At 39.3% G+C, this 18,989-nt stretch overlaps 1 protein-coding gene across 5 annotated transcripts in view; it reads right to left on the bottom strand.

Moving 5' to 3' along the window:
- Positions 1–18,989, bottom strand: part of ccser2a (coiled-coil serine-rich protein 2a) — a 50,915-nt gene that overhangs the window by 6,594 nt on the left and 25,332 nt on the right. For 3 of the 5 annotated variants that reach the window (XM_005914239.3, XM_005914240.3, XM_042225720.1), the window contains 6 exons: positions 18,536–18,629; positions 15,396–15,504; positions 15,068–15,239; positions 13,358–13,423; positions 13,085–13,207; positions 9,935–10,081 (listed from right to left, as the gene is read on the bottom strand). In XM_005914239.3, coding sequence (XP_005914301.1) covers positions 9,935–10,081; positions 13,085–13,207; positions 13,358–13,423; positions 15,068–15,239; positions 15,396–15,504; positions 18,536–18,629 — 711 coding nt within the window. Of the gene's footprint in view, positions 1–1,859; positions 1,900–3,385; positions 3,471–9,934; positions 10,082–13,084; positions 13,208–13,357; positions 13,424–15,067; positions 15,240–15,395; positions 15,505–18,535; positions 18,630–18,989 lie in introns of all 5 variants that reach the window. The other 2 variants (XM_042225727.1, XM_005914241.3) reach the window with 2 other exon arrangements.

Raw genomic sequence — 18,989 nt, 5'->3', positions numbered from 1 at the left:
TAGCCTTTCTAGCCTATTTAGTTTGTACTGCCAGTTTTTACAATCAGAAATCAGAAGACCAGCCTTTTGGCTCCTCTTCTTTGAGCAGTGCCTGTAGGATCCAAATCCACCTGGAACCATCAAAAGCTTCTAAAAAGCCTGAACTCAGTTTCAGCAGAACATATTCACTGTGAGTTCGAAGTGAAGGGATCTCAAAGGACAGGAATATATAGCTGCACTGGTCAGGATGCTGGATCTGTTTGTACCATCAGTCATTTGTATTGTAAGTGTGAGAGAGCATGTCTGAGGCCACAGCTCCATCTCCTGGTCCCCTGCCACAACACGTCCACTAGCCTGTTACAAAACCCTTGTTCACCTTTCGTTTTCAGTTTGCTCAGTTAAAAAAAAAAAAAAAATGCTGCTTTTATACTTCTAGATTCAAAGTCTGTCATTATGAAGTCTGAATAATTTCGGCTTCTTTTGCATCTTACAATAAGCTCCGATTAGTCCACCAGTCAACCCATCAGCATCTTAATATCTCATGTATATCACGACTCAGTGTGAGACATAATCCACAAATTAGAAGTGATGTCACAAAAGTAATTATCATATGAATCAAGCATCATCTAAAAAGGTGAGTGACATTATTAACATGACCTTATTTCCATTGTGCCTCTGACTCATTCAGAGCAAAACATACTAAAACCAGATGAATACATGCATTGTACTATTTCTGACAGTGTGCTTCACATTTCATACAGACTGAAATGTTTGTAAGAACTGCAGTCATATTCTACGTCTAACTGCAAGCTTTGTAATGAGCCCATATATTTACAGCTTTCGCTAGTACAGATATCCTGTATCATTTGGGTCATAGTCAGTAATTATTTGCATCTGCAGCTATCTGCTACAGATACTAATAATTAGCAGCAATCACTCTGAGCAGTTCACTGCACTGCCAAGAAAATATCACAGCTCACTAATGATAGCTATCACTTTTACACAAAATCACCAGTGGAACCCAAAAAAAAAAAGATCATGTTAATTTGTGACACCTGGAAGATCTCACATCCCACTACAATAAAATCATCTCCACCCACCCTCAACATGTCACGAGAAATGGTTTGTTATTAAGAAAAGCAACCTGCAAGAATGTGAAGTGAAAGGATGCAAATAATTGCCATTTAGCAGGAAGACTATGTGATTGCTGCACATAAGCAGATGGGATCGTCAATATGGTGGCACTCAATTTTAAAGCAAGATTAGACTTCATGTGTCGCTCGTGGTGGTGGATTGTGTTGAAATAAGAGCTGTGGAAAGATTGAGAGTATGTGTGAGTACTTAGATTTGCCTTGTTGCGTAGCTGCATTTGATAGGGGAGCTAGAAAGACTGTGATTACTCAGGACAGCAGTAAATATACACTCACATCCAATAACATGAGGCTATTTGAAAATCTTACTCCCTTTAATACCCTTCATCCATCAAAGTGAGCGCCTAATGAGTGAATAAAATATAGAAAAACCAAACCACACAGAAAGATTAGCCAAAGCATGCACAACAGTTCTTATATAGTTAAATTATAGAATGGAATTAACTAAAAGACAAACAATAAAAGCAAAAGCACAAAAAATATTGCCGTAATAAATTTGTAAAACATGACAGAAGACTCAAAAAACTGTGACAACTCTGTGACCCCAAATTTATATCCATTAATAAACGCAGGCATAGAAAGAAGTCAAAACTGAAACCCAAACGCTAATCATGCAAACGCAGAATTACAAAGACATGCTTCTGTCATGCCATGTGTCACAAGACAACAGCCCAGCGAGCAGGAGGTGGGCAGCACGTCCATTTCATGTTAAAGAGAGGATTACTGTACCACGCTGTGTCAGTGAAGTACTGCACTAGGTGCTCCACTCCTTGCATAGGCATTATGTGTGAGGAGGCAAAGGTATAGAAGAAACACTGTGAGAGATTCATTTTCAGACTTTTAACAGACAATAGTACAGAGATGAGGAGAGAGAGCGGGGTTAACGGATTAGAAGACAGGATGAAATGAGATTCGGGAGAAAGAGAAAGAGAGGGTTACCGACATCTAAGGCACATATTTATTGTGCCATTTAGAATTAGAACAAAGCCCAAGAGAAGGTTACACATTAGTTCCACAAACCAATTTAATTCATTTACTATGACCTCCTTTCATTCGCACCGCTTCTCTTTTTTCCTATTCTTAAGACCATTACTACTGGCAGGAACTCTTTGCTGCTTTGTTTACAGCCAGGGCTCCCTGAGGGGGGTCAGAGCATTAGTGGTTTATCCAGTAAAATAAAAATACACTTTTTATTCATTCCAGTTTCAGTGTCTCATTGTAATATCTAAATACATCAGCCTACCAATTATATTCCAGTAGGTTTAAAAGTCATGACCACTATCCTCCTACTTTTTTTCTTCAACTGTGCATAGCCTTTTTTTTTTTCCTTTTCGCCTTTGTTTGATGCTGTTTTGTTTAATTAGACCACGCAATTTACTGGTTGGAGAAAATGCACTTTGACTGAAGGCTGGGGAATAAGGACACAGCTGTCAAAATGTGATTTTGTAATAATTTGAAACATGCCAGAAAATATACCTGTGTCACTTTTTTCCCCTCTTGATACAAAGCTAAGTCCCACTGAGGTAGATCAAAGAAACACAGTGTGGGTTCTTTTCTTTGTTTGTTTTTTCCATTTTGTGCTCTTCACACTCACATATGTGCATTTTCTGAAGTCTATTTACCCATTGTCATTCTCTTTATCTGCCTCCTCTACTTGCTAGCTTGTCAGCACTGCATAATACAAAAGCCATGTGACAGCTACTGAGATAGGTGAGGTTGTTGTGACCAGCCTGCCCTTGTTTCTATAGTCTTCTCTTTCTCTATAGGCAAAGACAATGTTATGTGTGTTATTTTTTATTTCTCTTTCCTGCATATTTTTACAGCATTCCTGTAGAATGAGTATAAGAACTCGGACTTAAAATACAGGTGTCTACGGGTTTTAAAAAATGACAATAAATGATGTTATTTCTGACTGAATAGAACTAAAAAAGGAGAAAATAAGTCATACAGGGGAAGCAATGGAAGAGGATGCCAGAGGATTAATTGTAAAGGACCAAAAGTCAGACTATGTATAGTAAAACAAACAAGAAACAGCTATTTGTCCTGTTTCTAATCTTGTCCCATATTAATCTAAAAGCAGACAGACCACAAACAGCTCTGGAACATCATGAGGCGAAAAAAATCCCTTCTACTAACTGGAAACAAGACTTGGTAGATTAGAAGGCTTTAACTTGAGACAAAGTTAAACTTTACAGACCCTATATGCTGTGTTATGGAAGGACAGAGAATAGCTGCAAAGGGTGTTAGTGACTCACTCTGTCTGCGCTGGGGCATGCTGGTACGGGTCAAGCCCTGGTGCTGTGCCTGCCACGGGGACAGCAAAGGGGTGGGCAGCACACCCTACGCAGAGAAAAACACAGAGGACAAAAGGCATGACATACCAGGTCGTCCACACACACACACACACGCACGCACGCACGCACGCACGCAGGCACAAAAACACACACACAGTGAAGCATGCTCACATAGGAAAGCAAACTCACAGGCATAAACACATTGTTTAAGGATACGGATAGACCGCTTCACAAAGCACACAAAATAAACGCACACACACACAAATGCGTGCACAGTGCACACGCAGACAAACACGCTTATAAGGCACATTGAGGCGGGTGCATCACGTCAATGTTAAATCCATTATAATAAAAGTTGTGATGCAATGAAAACTCGGGCTTAGTGTTAGTGGAATAAACAAAATAAATCCCTTAATACTAACATTCACTCTAATCTTGAGAACTTGAGGAGCCTTTTTGTTTGAAAAACAGGAAGAAAAAAAAAAAGCAATGTTTATACTGAAATGTTAAATAAAATATAAATAAATTAATCTAATGTTTACACTGAATAAAACATTAAATCCAAGGCTCTGTTTATGGCATTCATGATAGTTCAACTGAAAGGTCATCACAACCAGATACATGGACCGCTAAGTTAAATAATGATTGGTTTTTAAGGCAGCGGGCAGGAATGAAGAGTTTTATCAGTGCTGATATCTAATAGCTTACAACCTCTTGTGGATATAATTTGTTTTCCTTATAATGTTTTGTGATGAGCAGGTCGTCAGCTGGATAGTGGGATGTGAATGGTTAAAACAGCACGACAGTTAGAAATGTCAGACTGAAACTCAGGAGGTTATTTTATTATTCATTATCCTTTTAAGCACCCCCCTACCTAGAGATTTCCAATAATCTTTATGTTGTTTTTCAGCTGTGAAAACCACTCTTTTCCTCCTACTCTAAAATTGTAATACTGCTTACATAAAAACTATCAGCCACATACAGTATCTCAGCCCACCTTTGTTGCACAACTGTCACATTACATTGCCATATGAACATTTTTTGCACAAGGCTGAGAAAATACAAGCCTCATTCTATACACTGCGTTTTCCCTAAGGTTAAGCAATTCAACGTTTTCAGCCCTCAGTGGAAGACTCATGGTGAAGAGGCAGCTGTGCCATTTTGTTAAGTGGGTAGAGAGTCGAGCTATATCAAATACTACTTCTTCCTCAGTTATAGAGAGGGCTCCTTCTTCTCTGATATAAGGGAGAGGCACAAAAATTGTCAAGTAAAAAGAACAAAGAAAGAGCGATATTGAAGACATGAAGGGAAAGGATGCAAGTTCCCAGCAGGTCCACCCCAGATTTCAGAGCCCTCCTAGTGTGACTGCTGCAGCGGGGAGCAATAAGCCTCCCTGATCTGTGCTTGTCCGTGTCCTTCCTTTAACACCAACAAGTTTTTCAGTGGGAGGTCTTCACAGAAGCTTTCTGTTGAAGCTTCATTTGGGGAGAGGAAACTTTAGACGACGAGAACAAGAGAGCGTGTTGGAGGGCTCTTGAATGATTCAGACAGTATCTGGCAGCTTTAATAGAACTCGGCAGCTTAGCCTTTTTTACATTTTCCACAGCTGTAAAAGGTCTCCAATAAAGGGCTGACAGAGCTTCACAAGAGCAGTGAGACAGAAATTGGGAAAATTATACAAGTTATTTTTTTATATATGCCATCCATCAATTTCATCATTTCTCTCCCACCAGCACATAGACTGCGTCTGGCAACACTTCCTTCTCAACTCTTTCTTTAAAAAAAACAACAATGTTAATCTCCTAAACCTCCTTGCGGCTGACCTCGCCCCCTAAATCAGCGGTCCCCAACCCCCGGGCCTCGGACCGGTACCGGTCCGTGAGTCGTTTGGTACCGGGCCGCGAGAGTTGAGGCTCAGGTGTGAAATGTATAGTTTTCAGGGATTTTATCGGTTTTCAGCGTTATTTTGTTATCGTTTTTAGCGTTTACTCGGTTTTCCTTGGTCTTTTCACGTGTGTTATGAATAAATTTTCTTTTTTTTTCGGTACCAGTACAAGTTTTATTTTGTTGTATTTATCCGCGACACCTTAAAGGCCGGTCCATGAAACTATTGTCGGGCATAAACCGGTCCGTGGCGCAAAAAAGGTTGGGGACCGCTGCCCTAAATGGTCAAGCCTTTATGGATTGGACCACCAGTCCTTGTGGAATAGCTTCAGCAATGCATACATAACACACTTTTGGTATAACACAAGATTAGTGGTGGAGGTATGTGTATGCTACATGTATAAACTACAGCATTTTAAAGATACCAATATCATTGCAACAATAGCTTTTTAGATGTTTTAACTTGTTTTCTTAAATAATGAAAGTTCTCAAAAGTTAACAGATATTGTGATATCCCCTCAAAAATGTTAAGCCAAATGGGAGATGCTACACCTGAACTCATGTAATTTCATAATGGAAGGCCAAATTAATTCCAAACTGGGTGTGAGAGTGGACTGAGGCTTCCTCTATAGGGGAAAAAAAGTTAACATTGTGATCTCTTGATGAAATAGAGCTCTACAAACACAGAAGTACAATGGGTGAACATTTCAAATGAGAATCTGCAATGAATGTGCTCATATACGTTTCAACTGTATTAGTCAGGATTGTCCCAGAATCACTAAACAGGATTTGCTGGAAAGGTCTCACTGTGCTGAATCCAGTAATATACGATATTGGTTAGGCTAATTCAGACTTTCTGCCTGAAAATAGAAAATATTTTTTCTTTTGGTATGTCAGTTTGAAAATACAGTAGTAAGTGCTTCACCTCCTATTGTACCTACTTCAAATCTAGCAAAAGAGCTTGATTGAGCCAGACTGATATTTTTCTGGGAGTACAGAGAAATGAGGGGGATGTACAGTAATAAACAATTTTTAAAAATGTGTTTGCATGCGTAACATTGCTATTCTCAGTGGAAATAGCCATATTAGTATTGGTGGTAGTAGTATGTTCACAAGAGACCCTCTCAGACTGAGATGCACTCTACCTCTTGTGTGCACAGTCCCCAAAGCAGATGGCGAAACTTGGGAAAGTAGGACAAGAATCTAAAAGTCGAATAAAAGTTTTTCTTTGTGATCCTACAACCTTTCTTCAAATAACAACACTATTTAGAAGATACATCTGAGCCACTAAAAACAGCCCTGCTCTGCTCAGGTCTCCTAATCCATTACACGGAGTTTCACGAAGTTGGTTACAACTAATACTCCTGCCCTGGCCCCAATGTTTCACTTCACCGACTTTGGCAATTAAATCCTCACCTGGCAAAGATGACTCTGTCGTACAAGCTCGTATTAATGAACATGCGTGTGGAATGTGTGCCTGATGCGAGGGGGCAAACTGAGAGAATGAGGAAGGGGAAGTAACACTCGCATCTGAGTGGGGAACACCTTTGGCAGCTTAACACTAATCACTAACCCTCTTCCCCATCCTCTCCCTCTCAGTGACAACAAAATGATCTAATTGTAACTGAGGTAAGAAGTCAAGAAGAGCTGTAATGTCAAGGAAAGAACGACAGACAAAAAAATACAAAAGAAAGAAAGAAATCAATGAAGCAAATAAGAAAGATAGAAGAAAGAGCGGAAGAGATAAAAGAGACACGAAGGGAGGTGTGAGAAGAGAAGAAGAGATGAAGAAGAGGATGTTTAAGAGGCAAAGAGGGAGTGGGAGGATAGCCGTAATTATCCTCTCTGTCTGCCACTGATGAAACACTGCCTATTGTGTTGTCATTGTTTCACTGCTGTGGCTCATCTGCGTGTTTGTTTATCTGGGTTATTAACAAGGTCGGCTCCCCAGTCCTCAGTCGGCTGAACTCATTGTTCAGTCACATTGAGTGTGGCCCGCACTTGAGTACAAGAGATACATGTGGCACAACCCACTCACACACACACAAACAAAACGCAGACAAACAGGGCATCTCTCACATACACATGACAGAAAATAATGCAAATATATAACCACAAGGCTGTGTAGTTTTCTATTGTATTACATCTGAAATTACTCAAATCACACTGCTCATGTTTTATTTGCTGCAAAAGGAAGAGGCAGACAAAACATTTCTCCTGCTGAGATTGCTCTGGGAAGCTATTCACAAAGATTATTTTTCTACAGGCAACATTTAAGTAGCTCCTACTGTCACACTACACTTGCGTCATGCTGCGACAACCGTGTACAATCGTTGTCGGCATTATGTTCACCGACAGCACTATACACATTCCATAATGTAAGCCTTTCTTATCTTTTCTTTTTTCTTGAGCAAGTTTTGGCCTCAAAATTGGATTGCAAGCAGATCTAAATAAGAAGCTGTGGGAGCCGGCGGAGAATATGTTACCACAGCCTTCGCAGAGGCTGCGAAGAAGTCGGGAAATAGGTGAAGAGGATGGGTTAAAGCAGCCTGAAAAGCAATAGCACAAGTTCTGGTCACTGACAAAATATAAGCGGAATGACTGAAGATGTTGCATGAATAATAAACGACTCACTAACAAGTAAATACACTCATGTCCAAGGGTCAAAGGACACAAGCTCACTCTTTTGTGATACTCTTAATCTAAGTTCAAAGCACACAGAGAATTTTCAGTCCATGTCCAAGCACGGACATCTAGACCTCCCAGAATCAGAGAGCACATTTTGCCCCTTGGGCTACAGATAAGGCAACTATATATCAACATTAAAGCTTTAAAAGATTATAGCTACTGGCCTTTGACATCAAAATTAATCTTGACCAAGCCGTTCAGCGTAGCTTTCAAAAATACTATTGCGGGGCACGAGGTACTCCAGTGCTTTGACAGAGCACCCCTTTAAATGTCAGAGGAGAAGAAAAAATCAACCAAAAAGGGCATTTTTGAGAGCAAGAGAGAAAAAAACAATAACAATGACACCATGTTTGTGTGTTTGTGTGTGTGTGTGTGTATATGTGTTAGAGGAAGAGCATTGGAGAGTGAAATAAAGACAGCCAGACATGATTAATTTGTCAGTAGGGAGGAGGGAAAAAAAGGCAGAATAGCTAGTCTAGGAAAACCACACACATAGAAAACTGTGGGAAAAGCAAAGTACTATAAGAGGAAAACTCTTAATGAACCCAGACTTGCTAAAGGTGCTAAACCTGTCAGTGTGCTACCGAGAGCTTCGATACCAACTAAAAAGACCAAGGAAAAAAAAATCTGTTTCTTCCTGGTATTTGCTTACTCTGTGTTCTCTTTTATTTTTACTTCTCAAAAAAATGAAACAAACTCAGAGCTAATCTTTAGGAGCAATTGCAAGCTCTGGAAAGTAACATGCTGCTATCTCAACAAGGCTGCAAAACAAGAGCGTAGGAAATGGTCTTCACTCTGGTGATGACACAGTAATGTAGATTAAAGCAGGAAGAGTGGAATGTGGTGGCCAGTACAGATTACTGATGAAACAAGCAAAAAGAACAGAGATAAAAATCACAAGAGAAATCTGTTTTGATTTTTTTTGTTTTGTTTTTGGGTTTTTTTTAATGTTTTTGAGCATTAACACACACCAGGTACTACAGGTCACAGAAAGATGCTCCCACCACGGAGACTGTTCCCATCAAGCTCTGCTAGCCCTTCTTTGATGGTTACCATAGCAACTGTTAAACCATAAGCTCCTGTGGCAAGCAGGGACCTTCTATAGTTGGTAAGCTTGCTTGTTTTGTCTTTTGTTCTTCACCTGTAGTCGGTATAAGCCAATTTAAAAACATTTGTCCACTCTTAATAATCATGAGTTTGGCCATACCATGTGTTACAGTTAAGCAGATATCAATCTTAAAATTATTTCCTTTTGTGTCACAGTGCTTATATCTGCCTCTTTGTGTGAGTGGGTGTGTGCGTGTGTCTGTACATCACACCCTGTTAGCTGAGAGCAGGTCAATTAAGGGAGTGTTTACTAGGCACACTGCCTGTGGCACTCCCACCATTGAACCAATACTTGGCTGCCACACATCACGCTGTGCTGGCTATGATAAACACAGCGAACACATATCTATCCATCTGCCACCTGTCTATCTATGCGCCTCTATGTCTACTTCCTTCTTCCAATAAATCTCCTTCTCCATCACTCCGACATTAAGACCAACGTCGCAAGTCCCTGTTCAGTGACATCTAGCTATTAAGAGTGGAGGACAGTGTGACAAGCTTGCTGACAACCCAATAAGCTGTGCTCCACAGAGAGAGCACAGTATAGTGATTTAACCCCTCCAGCCAGCAGCTGGAAAAGCGTTCTCATGCTTTTTAGATTGTTACCTGAAGCTAAAGATTTGAACGACCTCATACAAACACCTATATATTTTTTTCCTTTACATTATTCTTTGCATTAAATAAACTGTCAAATTATGTTTTATCAAATAGAGGTCAGCAATATGCTGTATGTATGCACTCATCATTGTATCCCAAAGTGAGGTCTGATGGTCACGACTGCACAGAAAAAAATGTTTTTTTTAAATTGATGAATTGATGTTTCAGACTCACAGCATGGTTTGGTGGTCTCCAGTACGTCTGGGTGGCCTTATCATAGTGGTGCTGCATACGTTTGTCCACCTGTCTGTCGCTCTGTCTTAGTGAAGAAGGAGCCCTCTGGTGGTGGTACTGACACTTGACCTGCTGGCCTGTAGCAGACTGAGGTAAAGGCGGGAAGAAAGGAGGAAAGGAAGGAAGGCCAAGAAAGGGTTTTAACTCTGGTGACTTCTTTTCAAGCCTCTGCTCTCACGCTCTTTAAAAGCTTGCCACTTTATACGCAGTCAAATAAAAGTACTCAGAGAGAAAACTGAATAGGCCTTAATATACTGAAAGCAAGTCCCCTTTTACTACAACACCCACTGTGCACTTGGATTCAGCTCACTTCAACTTTTAAATAATAACTGGGTTGAACTTAAAAGAAAACATCTCACTAGAAAGTTAATTGAAGCTTTAAGAAAAAAAAGATAAGTTTTTTTTTTCACTGGGATGAATCACAAACATTTAGCATCACCAGTCAAAAACCTAACTGATGTGCTGCCACACATAACAAAAAGCTAAATATATCAGATGTAATCACTTGAATGAACAGAAAAAAGGGTCTTCAGCAAGGGTTCATTTTTAAATTGATAAATGTAATTTATTGTTAAAATATATATATATATATATTTCTCATCCAAAGCAATAAAATTCTATCCACTTTTTTTTCCAGACGATTTGAATGTGCATGAAAACTGGGAGCCAGCAAATTATCACCCTGCTCTGATTAAAATTGATGCACATTAGGGAAAACCAAGACCAGGTTGTAAATGGCTACAATTACCTTTACATAGTAATTAAAATATCCTGCAGTAAATTAAACTCGCTGACATTTACTTTAAGCGCATGTTCACCCAATATTGCCTCCTTTTTTCATCAGTCAAAACCTTTCCTGACAAACCACTTTCCTAACCTTCTTTTTAATTCAAACGATTAACTCAATCAATTATTGAATCAGAAGGTCAGAGCAACTAATGATGTGCACCACATTACATTTTCGTTTAAAAAAAAAAAAAACTTGAGCTTGATATCACATTTTTTTCATATGTGGCTGAATAGCAAAGAAATTTTGGCTGTGAAAAGGCATGAAAGGATCTGACATGAATCGCAGGTGTTTGCCAGCCTTGGTAAAAACTTCAGTGCAGTGAGCATGAGCAGTCTACCTCAAGTGCAGCAGAAGACGCCTTCAAAGCTACATACTGTCAAGCAACACTGGGAAATCAGTTTTTTATCTTTGATAGTTCCACTTTCCTCTCTCCCATTATTTCATTTTCACTCCCATTTTCTCCTCTTAGCCTTCAATGTACACAAACACACACATAGATACACACTGTATACAGCAAGAAACCGTCTCCCATCCACACGCAGCTCCTCTATTGTTTTCTCATTACTGCACTATGTTCAATTTACTCATTTTTTTCCACATGTCTGTTTCTCAGCACTTTCTAATGCTTTACCTCCCTCAGCTTTACTTGAATCTTTACCAACTTTAATATTACCCTCTACCCAATTTCAAGGACATAAAGCAGGTCCAGTCGCCGTTTACTCTTTAACTCTAGTTCCAATATGAACCAAATGACCTGCACATAAATGTTAGATTTTCACCAAACACACTTGACAGAAGAAAACTTCCAAAACTTTTGTGTTTCTTTGTTTTGGTTTCATCATTTAGCCTTTTACTGCGAGGACATTCTTCTGACATTCTTCTAACGGCTGCACACAAAATGCTTGAGTACAGTCGGAGGAGTAAATGTTGCTGTTTCCGTTTTTATTTTCTTTCTGCCGTCGTCCAACACTTTCACTCCTTCAGCTTCTACACTCATTAAAGTCAGCTAAAGATCTGAAAACATGCCCCAGCCTTTTCTTACAGCCTCTGCTTGTTGAGGCTAAGGGTGGAACAATATCGTTCTGACTGAAGAACCTGTGGGTGGGTGCTTATTCTAATTGGAAGAATGCTATGCAGTGGCAAGACAGGAGAACAGACCTTGCTTTGACATTTTGGTATTTCTTGATATGGCAGGGATTTGAATAATGTCAGCTAGGCATACTGTTGTTTGGCTAACAAGGGAGCCTGGTCAGGACACTAATGAATGTTAGAGAGGAGATGGAGCCAGCTAAAGGCAAACAGAATGGAAGTTGTTGGCAGGCATGAGTAACACACTGGTGTGCATGTAGGAGTCCAGCAACATACCCAACTCCCACCTATGATGAAGGGTATTGCAGTATATCTTCTTTGATCACTTGAACACTAGAAAAGTGGGTCTATCAGACTTTTTCCACTACATATTTTTATCAATCCATCTGTCTTTTTAAACCTTCAATTGTAAGATCTGATAGAGAAGAATAAGGCAGTAGCAATGGCCAGACATGCCTAACTATCGCAGATCAGTAAAGAGATCTGATGTCACAGGGGTGATCTCTCAGAGAGAAAACACTTTGAGCGCTACATGAATGCAACACGCAAACATGAGCCTTGAAGCCATTTCAGCTCTGCCTGTAAATCACAGAGGATCTTGTAAAACCTAGATCTCATCAAACTGAAGAAGAGCCTGTATTGATCTTCTGTATGTTATACTTGCATTTATAGTTTATGAGCACTCACACCTGACTTTATTATTTCTTTCCTCTTTCTTTTTTATTTTATTGACATTTTCCACTGTTTTTGGACTAATTCATTGATACTTTGTGTCAAAATCTCTACTGTGTTTGCATTTTGCCAAAAGAGGATGTTATTTCTACTAAACCTGTGGTCAGTCAATCATAAAAGCAAATAAATATTTTCACAGTTTTTTCTGTTTACCATACTAAAACACATTTTAGTGTAAGGGTTTTCCTTTCCTTCCTTTTTAGTTTGCTAAATAGTTTTTTCACATATGTTTTTAGTTTTTAAATTTAATTTCGTCAACTATAATAACTTCGATGCAGAATAATTCATGACACCTTTAAACACAATTCAACAGCAGATATGCCTCACATACTATGCTTGGAAAAAAACAAAACAACTATTCTGTGTAATTTCTGTCTCAGCTTTGAGGCAGGACGACTGAACGGTTACACTCCAAGTATATCTATATGTGGCACAGATTCCCCTTTTCAGTTGTATAAGCCATGTTTACAACGACTCACAATCTGTTCCTGTCGATGTTGTTGTTGTAGTTCTTGACACTGCAGTGTGAGCTGAGCAATGATCTTGTCTCGACTCCTCAGTTCCTCTCTGAGCACCTGCACTTCCTTTACCAGCACCTCCAACTAAAAACACGCACACAAACACATACATACACACCCTTATTTAGGAACTAAAAAAAGAGCATAATAAAGTGATAGATCAAGAGATAGATATGTATCATAAACCACATTTTCAGTCAATCTTCACTGTAAACTGCAGTCACAGTTTCTTACCTGTGTTGCAGAGGTACTGTCTTCAGATTCTACAGGAACATCTGCTGGAGTGTCTGTATCCTCAAGCTGGAGACAAACAAACACACACATTCACAAGAGAGGGCACGCACACAGACAGAGAGTACACAGTGAGTTAAATCAATGGCAACTGCCTACAGCATGCCTCAGGAGCAATATTTCACTATGGTGGAATAATTTTACTCTTTAGCACATACACTCCACTGACCCTGAACTGTCAGCCACAAGTGTTAGATACCAGAGGCAGAGTTTGTTTTTGAACTAAAGACATTTATTTTATATCCAAAAATGTCCTTGTATCAGTGGCTACTTGTGTGTTCAACTTTTCTATAAACTCCTACGACATTAATGTAATTATTATCCCAATTATTTAATCAGTGCCATCCGAAGGTTTTTAGACACCAAGCATATGTACTTAAGTGGCTGGTATTTAATGTTTAATGAACATTTTGTCAACTAGCTTGGTAACAATTTTCACTTAAAGGGTACATTCCACTTCAGCCTCATTAATGTTATGTAGAATTATCCAATTATAATCTGCAGGTATAAAGAGAGTTGTGCTGGATTTTAGCCTTTGATTTAGGATTTAGCACAGCTGGAAGCTCATTCTACAATTGCTTTGAGTTCAGGATCATATGAAGAAAAAGCTGCACAATTAAGAACAAAGTTGCTAAAAAAAAAATATCTTCCCTCTTGAGGCTATACAGCCCAAGTGTTTGACTAATTGCAGCGAGCACGCTGAACAGATCTGAAGGAGACATTTGGATTAAACGTAAACATTACTTTTTTATGCTGCTGAGGCTAAATTGAGTCGAGGCATTCGAGATAATTTTGTTTTACGGAGTGTGAAGTGCCGGTGCCGGTGCATTTCTGCGATTGCCTAAAATTGGCTGTGTTTCAATAGAGAGACGATTTTGTGTGTTCATCGTACATGTAAGTGCACATTTCCTCGTTCAGTTTCTTCCATTTCCCTTTTCTTCATCCCAGTCACCCAATCTGTTTCTTTCCTCTAAGTGGATTTCTCTGATTGACAGGGGTGCATCTATTAAGTGATCGCCTTCACAGATGCATATACTGTGTATACTGTATATACAAAACGGAAGCACAAGTGTACTGTTGCACACAAGCCTTTTAAATCACACAACTTAATTCATTTTACTGAACTGAACTGCAACAATTCACAATGGATGAGGCAATATATGAGCAAAAATAAGACTGGCCCAGTGCATTAAAACAAATAGCAAAGTCTTGTCTTGTCTTTTATGATCTCGCTACACTGCAACAGCTACTGGATTTATGTAATTAGACACAAAAAAAAATCCCCCTAAAAATGCTCAGTGTGGAAACCTGTTAAGAAAACTAGCTCCTTTCAGTTTTATTAAGACCCACTTTTAGTGTGTTCAGTGATATAGTCTGCCCCCAGCATACTGAAGAAGATTACTAAAACTAAACTTACAGAAAACTAGTACAAATGTATAATTTATAGACAGAACTGCAGCCAAAACACCCTCATCCCCATGATAAGCAGTGTTTACAATCAGTGTGGATTATTAAGACCCAAAATAAAAGCCTGAGTCTACTGTTCATGTTAAGGAGTACAAAGGTTTCTGTTATTGGACAAAGAATACTGGACAAATATGCAAGTAAGCGTATCGGTTTTTGTGTTTGCATCTGTGCAAATGTGGGTCGAACCTCTAGTAACGTTTTGAGCTTGAGCAGCTGGTTCTTGAGGAAGCTGCAGTCCTGAGTCATGTGCTCAAGTGCAAGTCCATCTAACATTGGCATGTAGCCATGCTCCCTGCCTTCCTTTCGGGCTGAGTTCTTTGAAGCTCTGAAACCATCATAATGTTGGAAGACATGAGCCCTGAGGGAAAAACAAAAAAACAAAGACAGAGAAACAGTGACATATTCAGTGTATTCATATCTTTTTAATTTGGCTTTTTACAGATTTAGACTCATGTTTTGTTTGGTTTTTTGTAACATTTTTATAACATTTCTTACTCTTTCAAACCTGACTGACCTGGTATCATTATGAAAGTGATCTGATCCACTCCAGCGATGGTGTTTACGCCGCTGCCCCTGCCGATTGGCCCGCTCCGGACGCTCAATATGGGACATCCTATCAGTCTCTATATAGAGAGAATATGAGATGTAGTAAATATACATATATGTATGTCTGGAAGAAGAGGACGTAGGTGATGGTTGGGGATTATGACCTAAAATTTGTAAAGCAACTGTTTGAGATGTAGCCTCGATGTAGAGTATAGCCTTAGAAAAATCACTTCTGGTGATACGGTTATGTTTGTGGGTGAATTTGAGGCATAAAAATGCAAAGATACACATTTTACAACAGCCCTAAGTTACACGCACACAAAACTCTATAATGTATTTAGTCCCTGTCATATGTCAATGTATCACTTCATTGCAAGCAGTAATTTCACCAACTGTTATCTGAAGTCACTGAATATCATTGAGTTTCTGTGATCTATGGTCACTAGATCGCTGCCAGGAGCTTCCTGTGCTGATGAGGGCTAATTCTAACCTTTACTCTAAACTGACCTATCCGTACTCTATCCTTAAAAAAGTGTTTACACTAAAAACTAATCATTTAGTTTCATGGGTTTGCCCTCTAGACCTAAAACAAAGAAAAAGTACTAACAATGTAATACAAACATACACAAAAACGCAATAGCACAATGCACTACTATGAATGCCCTGTGGTAATGAATACCACTGTGCTTCTTTCAAAAATTTCAAAACATCTGCATGAAAATGATGCGATTATCCATCTCATTCTCTCAACTGTTCCCACTATCAAATGCAAACAACTGCTCTCTCTCTCTCTCTCTCTCTCTCTCTCACACACACACAAAGTGACAAGCCATTTCATTTTCAAGGAGGTAAAAGGACACAGTATTTGGCAATACTCAATAGCATATAGCTGTGAAATGAACCATGACTGCAACAAAATTGACAACTAACAGAGCACAACCCCCAGGAAATCAAAAGGACCCTTGACTTTCTATATACCAGATGCTCTTTGGACTGAAGGAAAATGGGTAGAAAGAGATAAAGAAAAAGAGATTTAAACAAATATTGGCAGACTAAAAGATCCAATCTGAGGAATTCAGCAGTTGTGGTTAAAATACTTTACCCAGAGTGTCACCTCATAGCACAGGAGCAGACAGTCTGTCTCACACTGAGCTGCTACATTCCAGGAAAGTTAACCACGTACAGTCACTGCTTTTCAGCTCAGAAAAGCCTAAAACAAAAAGTAAAACAATCTGAATATGTTCCAAGTGTGGGGAAAAAAAATCCGTAAATGTAGAGAAACTCAGATGAAGACGAGAGCAAAATAACTCCTTGTCCAGTCAGCTGGTGAACTGTTAAAAGGCCAGAGAGAAAGTCAACCGAGCTCCCCTCCTGCCTGGCCCAGTCTTTGTTGACAGCCTTGTTTTTCTGGGAACTCCCTAGGAACTGGAGCCGGGGAGAGAGGACTGTGGTGGTGGTGGTAAGAGAGCAGATGAGGTGACTGGTTCGTGTCCAAGCTAGGAAGTCACCAGCTGAGACAGGCAAGAGAGGAAAACTCTGGCCCCTCTTTTTGTCAAGTGACCTGACAGCTGGATGAAAAGATTTTGTGAGGCCTCCTTTATCCTCCACTTGTTTTTTAAGTCCTCTTCTCCCCTTTTGCTCTTCCTGTTTTGAGCCGGGGTGTCTTTAGGAGTAACACCCATCCGTATCCCACATCTCTCGGCCTGCCCTGTGGGCTGGGTCAAACTGGAGTCCTCAGCCTGTCTTGCTTTCACTCTGCCTCACATGACACTAACTTTACCCATGACTTACTGAGCTATAAATATGGCTGCTACCCGAAAAGGATTAGGAAGCGATGACATTCCAGTTCACATTCCTCTAGAGTGTCTCTGTGTCCCTCTCTCAAAAACAAGGAGATCACTGTTTAGAGACAATATATACTTTGATGCAAATTTCCTGGGTATGCCAAGTACGCAATAAATTCTACGTTCATGAAATTTCTAACAGTCTGTTTCTATTCTAGTTTTTTTTTTTTTTTTACTTGGAAGCACAGATTCAAATCTAATCTCATAACCTTGCATGTGCACAGGAAAGCATGCACACAAAATCTACATTGCTTTTTAGGAGGTTGAAGGGAGCGTTGTTTGCACATACTGTATAGGCTTGTCAGAGGTATTGTGCATTAAACCTATTAGCCTTGAATTCTACTTTGATAAGAATGAGTGATTCAATCTTAAAACCACTCGAGTTCAATAGATTTAATGACATGAGAGGTCAATCTCAACCCTTCTCTCTCCTTGTGACAAACATTATCTGAAGAATCCAGTAATAATACTGTCAACAGTATTATGAGGTGGTAATGATGTGACCTGATTACCTTTAACACCTACATAGAAGCTATTTTACTCAATCTTAATGAATCTGGAGTTTGATTAAATTTGCAGTGAAAAGTGAAAATGATTAGAGAAAACAGCCAAGACTCAAGGATCAAGGCAGAGGTGGGTGACGTGCTGTCTGAATATAAAAGCATTAAACTAATCATGTAAAACCATACTGATGCTGTCAAGAGAAACATATGTACAGGCAGGTCTTGCTAAGCCTGTATATCTACTTTGGTTGTGTGTGTACCATATGCACACGTACCAAGTACATGTGCATCTGTTCATCCGTCATAAACACAGCCAAACAGCTGGCTGAAAACTTCTAGAAAGTAGCTCTTATCCAAAGCCAGTTTTATGTCAGACTTGGAGCTGAAATTAATAACTTCATCAATCAAACATTAAAAGAGTCCACCACATTACAGACAACCCTGTATCCATTAAAATAGTTTGCTGGATGTTTCTCAGGCAAATCTTCACCCAAGGATACAATTTGTTCAAGCCATTATATGCCACATAATGAGACTACTAGAAATAGACAGTTCTGGCCTTGGCAATGGTTTAATTTACAGTTTTGATCAGAAAAGCTTTGCTGGAAGTATCTGCTTATAAATAAAAGAAACAGTTCTAGCCAATAAAGCTGCAGCAATTTTCATGGCCGTAAAATAACCTTACAAATCTGAATAAGATAACTGCAGTTAGGAACTACATGTCTATGTGTGTATGTCTGCAAGTACTCAGGTGTTCTGACCATGCAAGCCATCCTCTGGGAGGTCCACATCCAGCATGAGGTCATCATCATCCAATTCTCCTGTTGCCAGAGGGTCCAGGTTGTTAAGGATGTCCTGAAAATCACAAAAATAAACACAAAAATTATAGAAAACAAAAGCATTAAATAGCATCACTGTTATATTACTTATATATGAGTGTATTAAAGTTATTATATTAATTTGCTTCTGGGCAAAGTCATTTTTTTGGAGGAAGACCAGCTACAAAACCAGGGAGAGAGAAAAAAAACAAGGCTGAGATGCAGTTTTTGCCTGTGGTTAATACATCCTTGCAAGCATATTTTTTTGTGTGTGTCACATGCTTTTGAAATGGATGCAGCCTTTTATTATTTCTGTTATTTCCAATCTATTTTCATTGGCCAATTAATTCATTTACTAGAAAAAAAAAAACAGTTAATGCAGCACTATCAATTACCT

The sequence above is a fragment of the Haplochromis burtoni genome, unplaced genomic scaffold (genome assembly GCF_018398535.1).
Source record: "Haplochromis burtoni strain Fernald_Lab_line unplaced genomic scaffold, NCSU_Asbu1 Contig_7, whole genome shotgun sequence".
Lineage (NCBI taxonomy): Eukaryota > Metazoa > Chordata > Actinopteri > Cichliformes > Cichlidae > Haplochromis > Haplochromis burtoni.
Note: the sequence above shows the minus strand (reverse complement) of the source record. Positions and strands in the feature narration are given on the sequence as shown.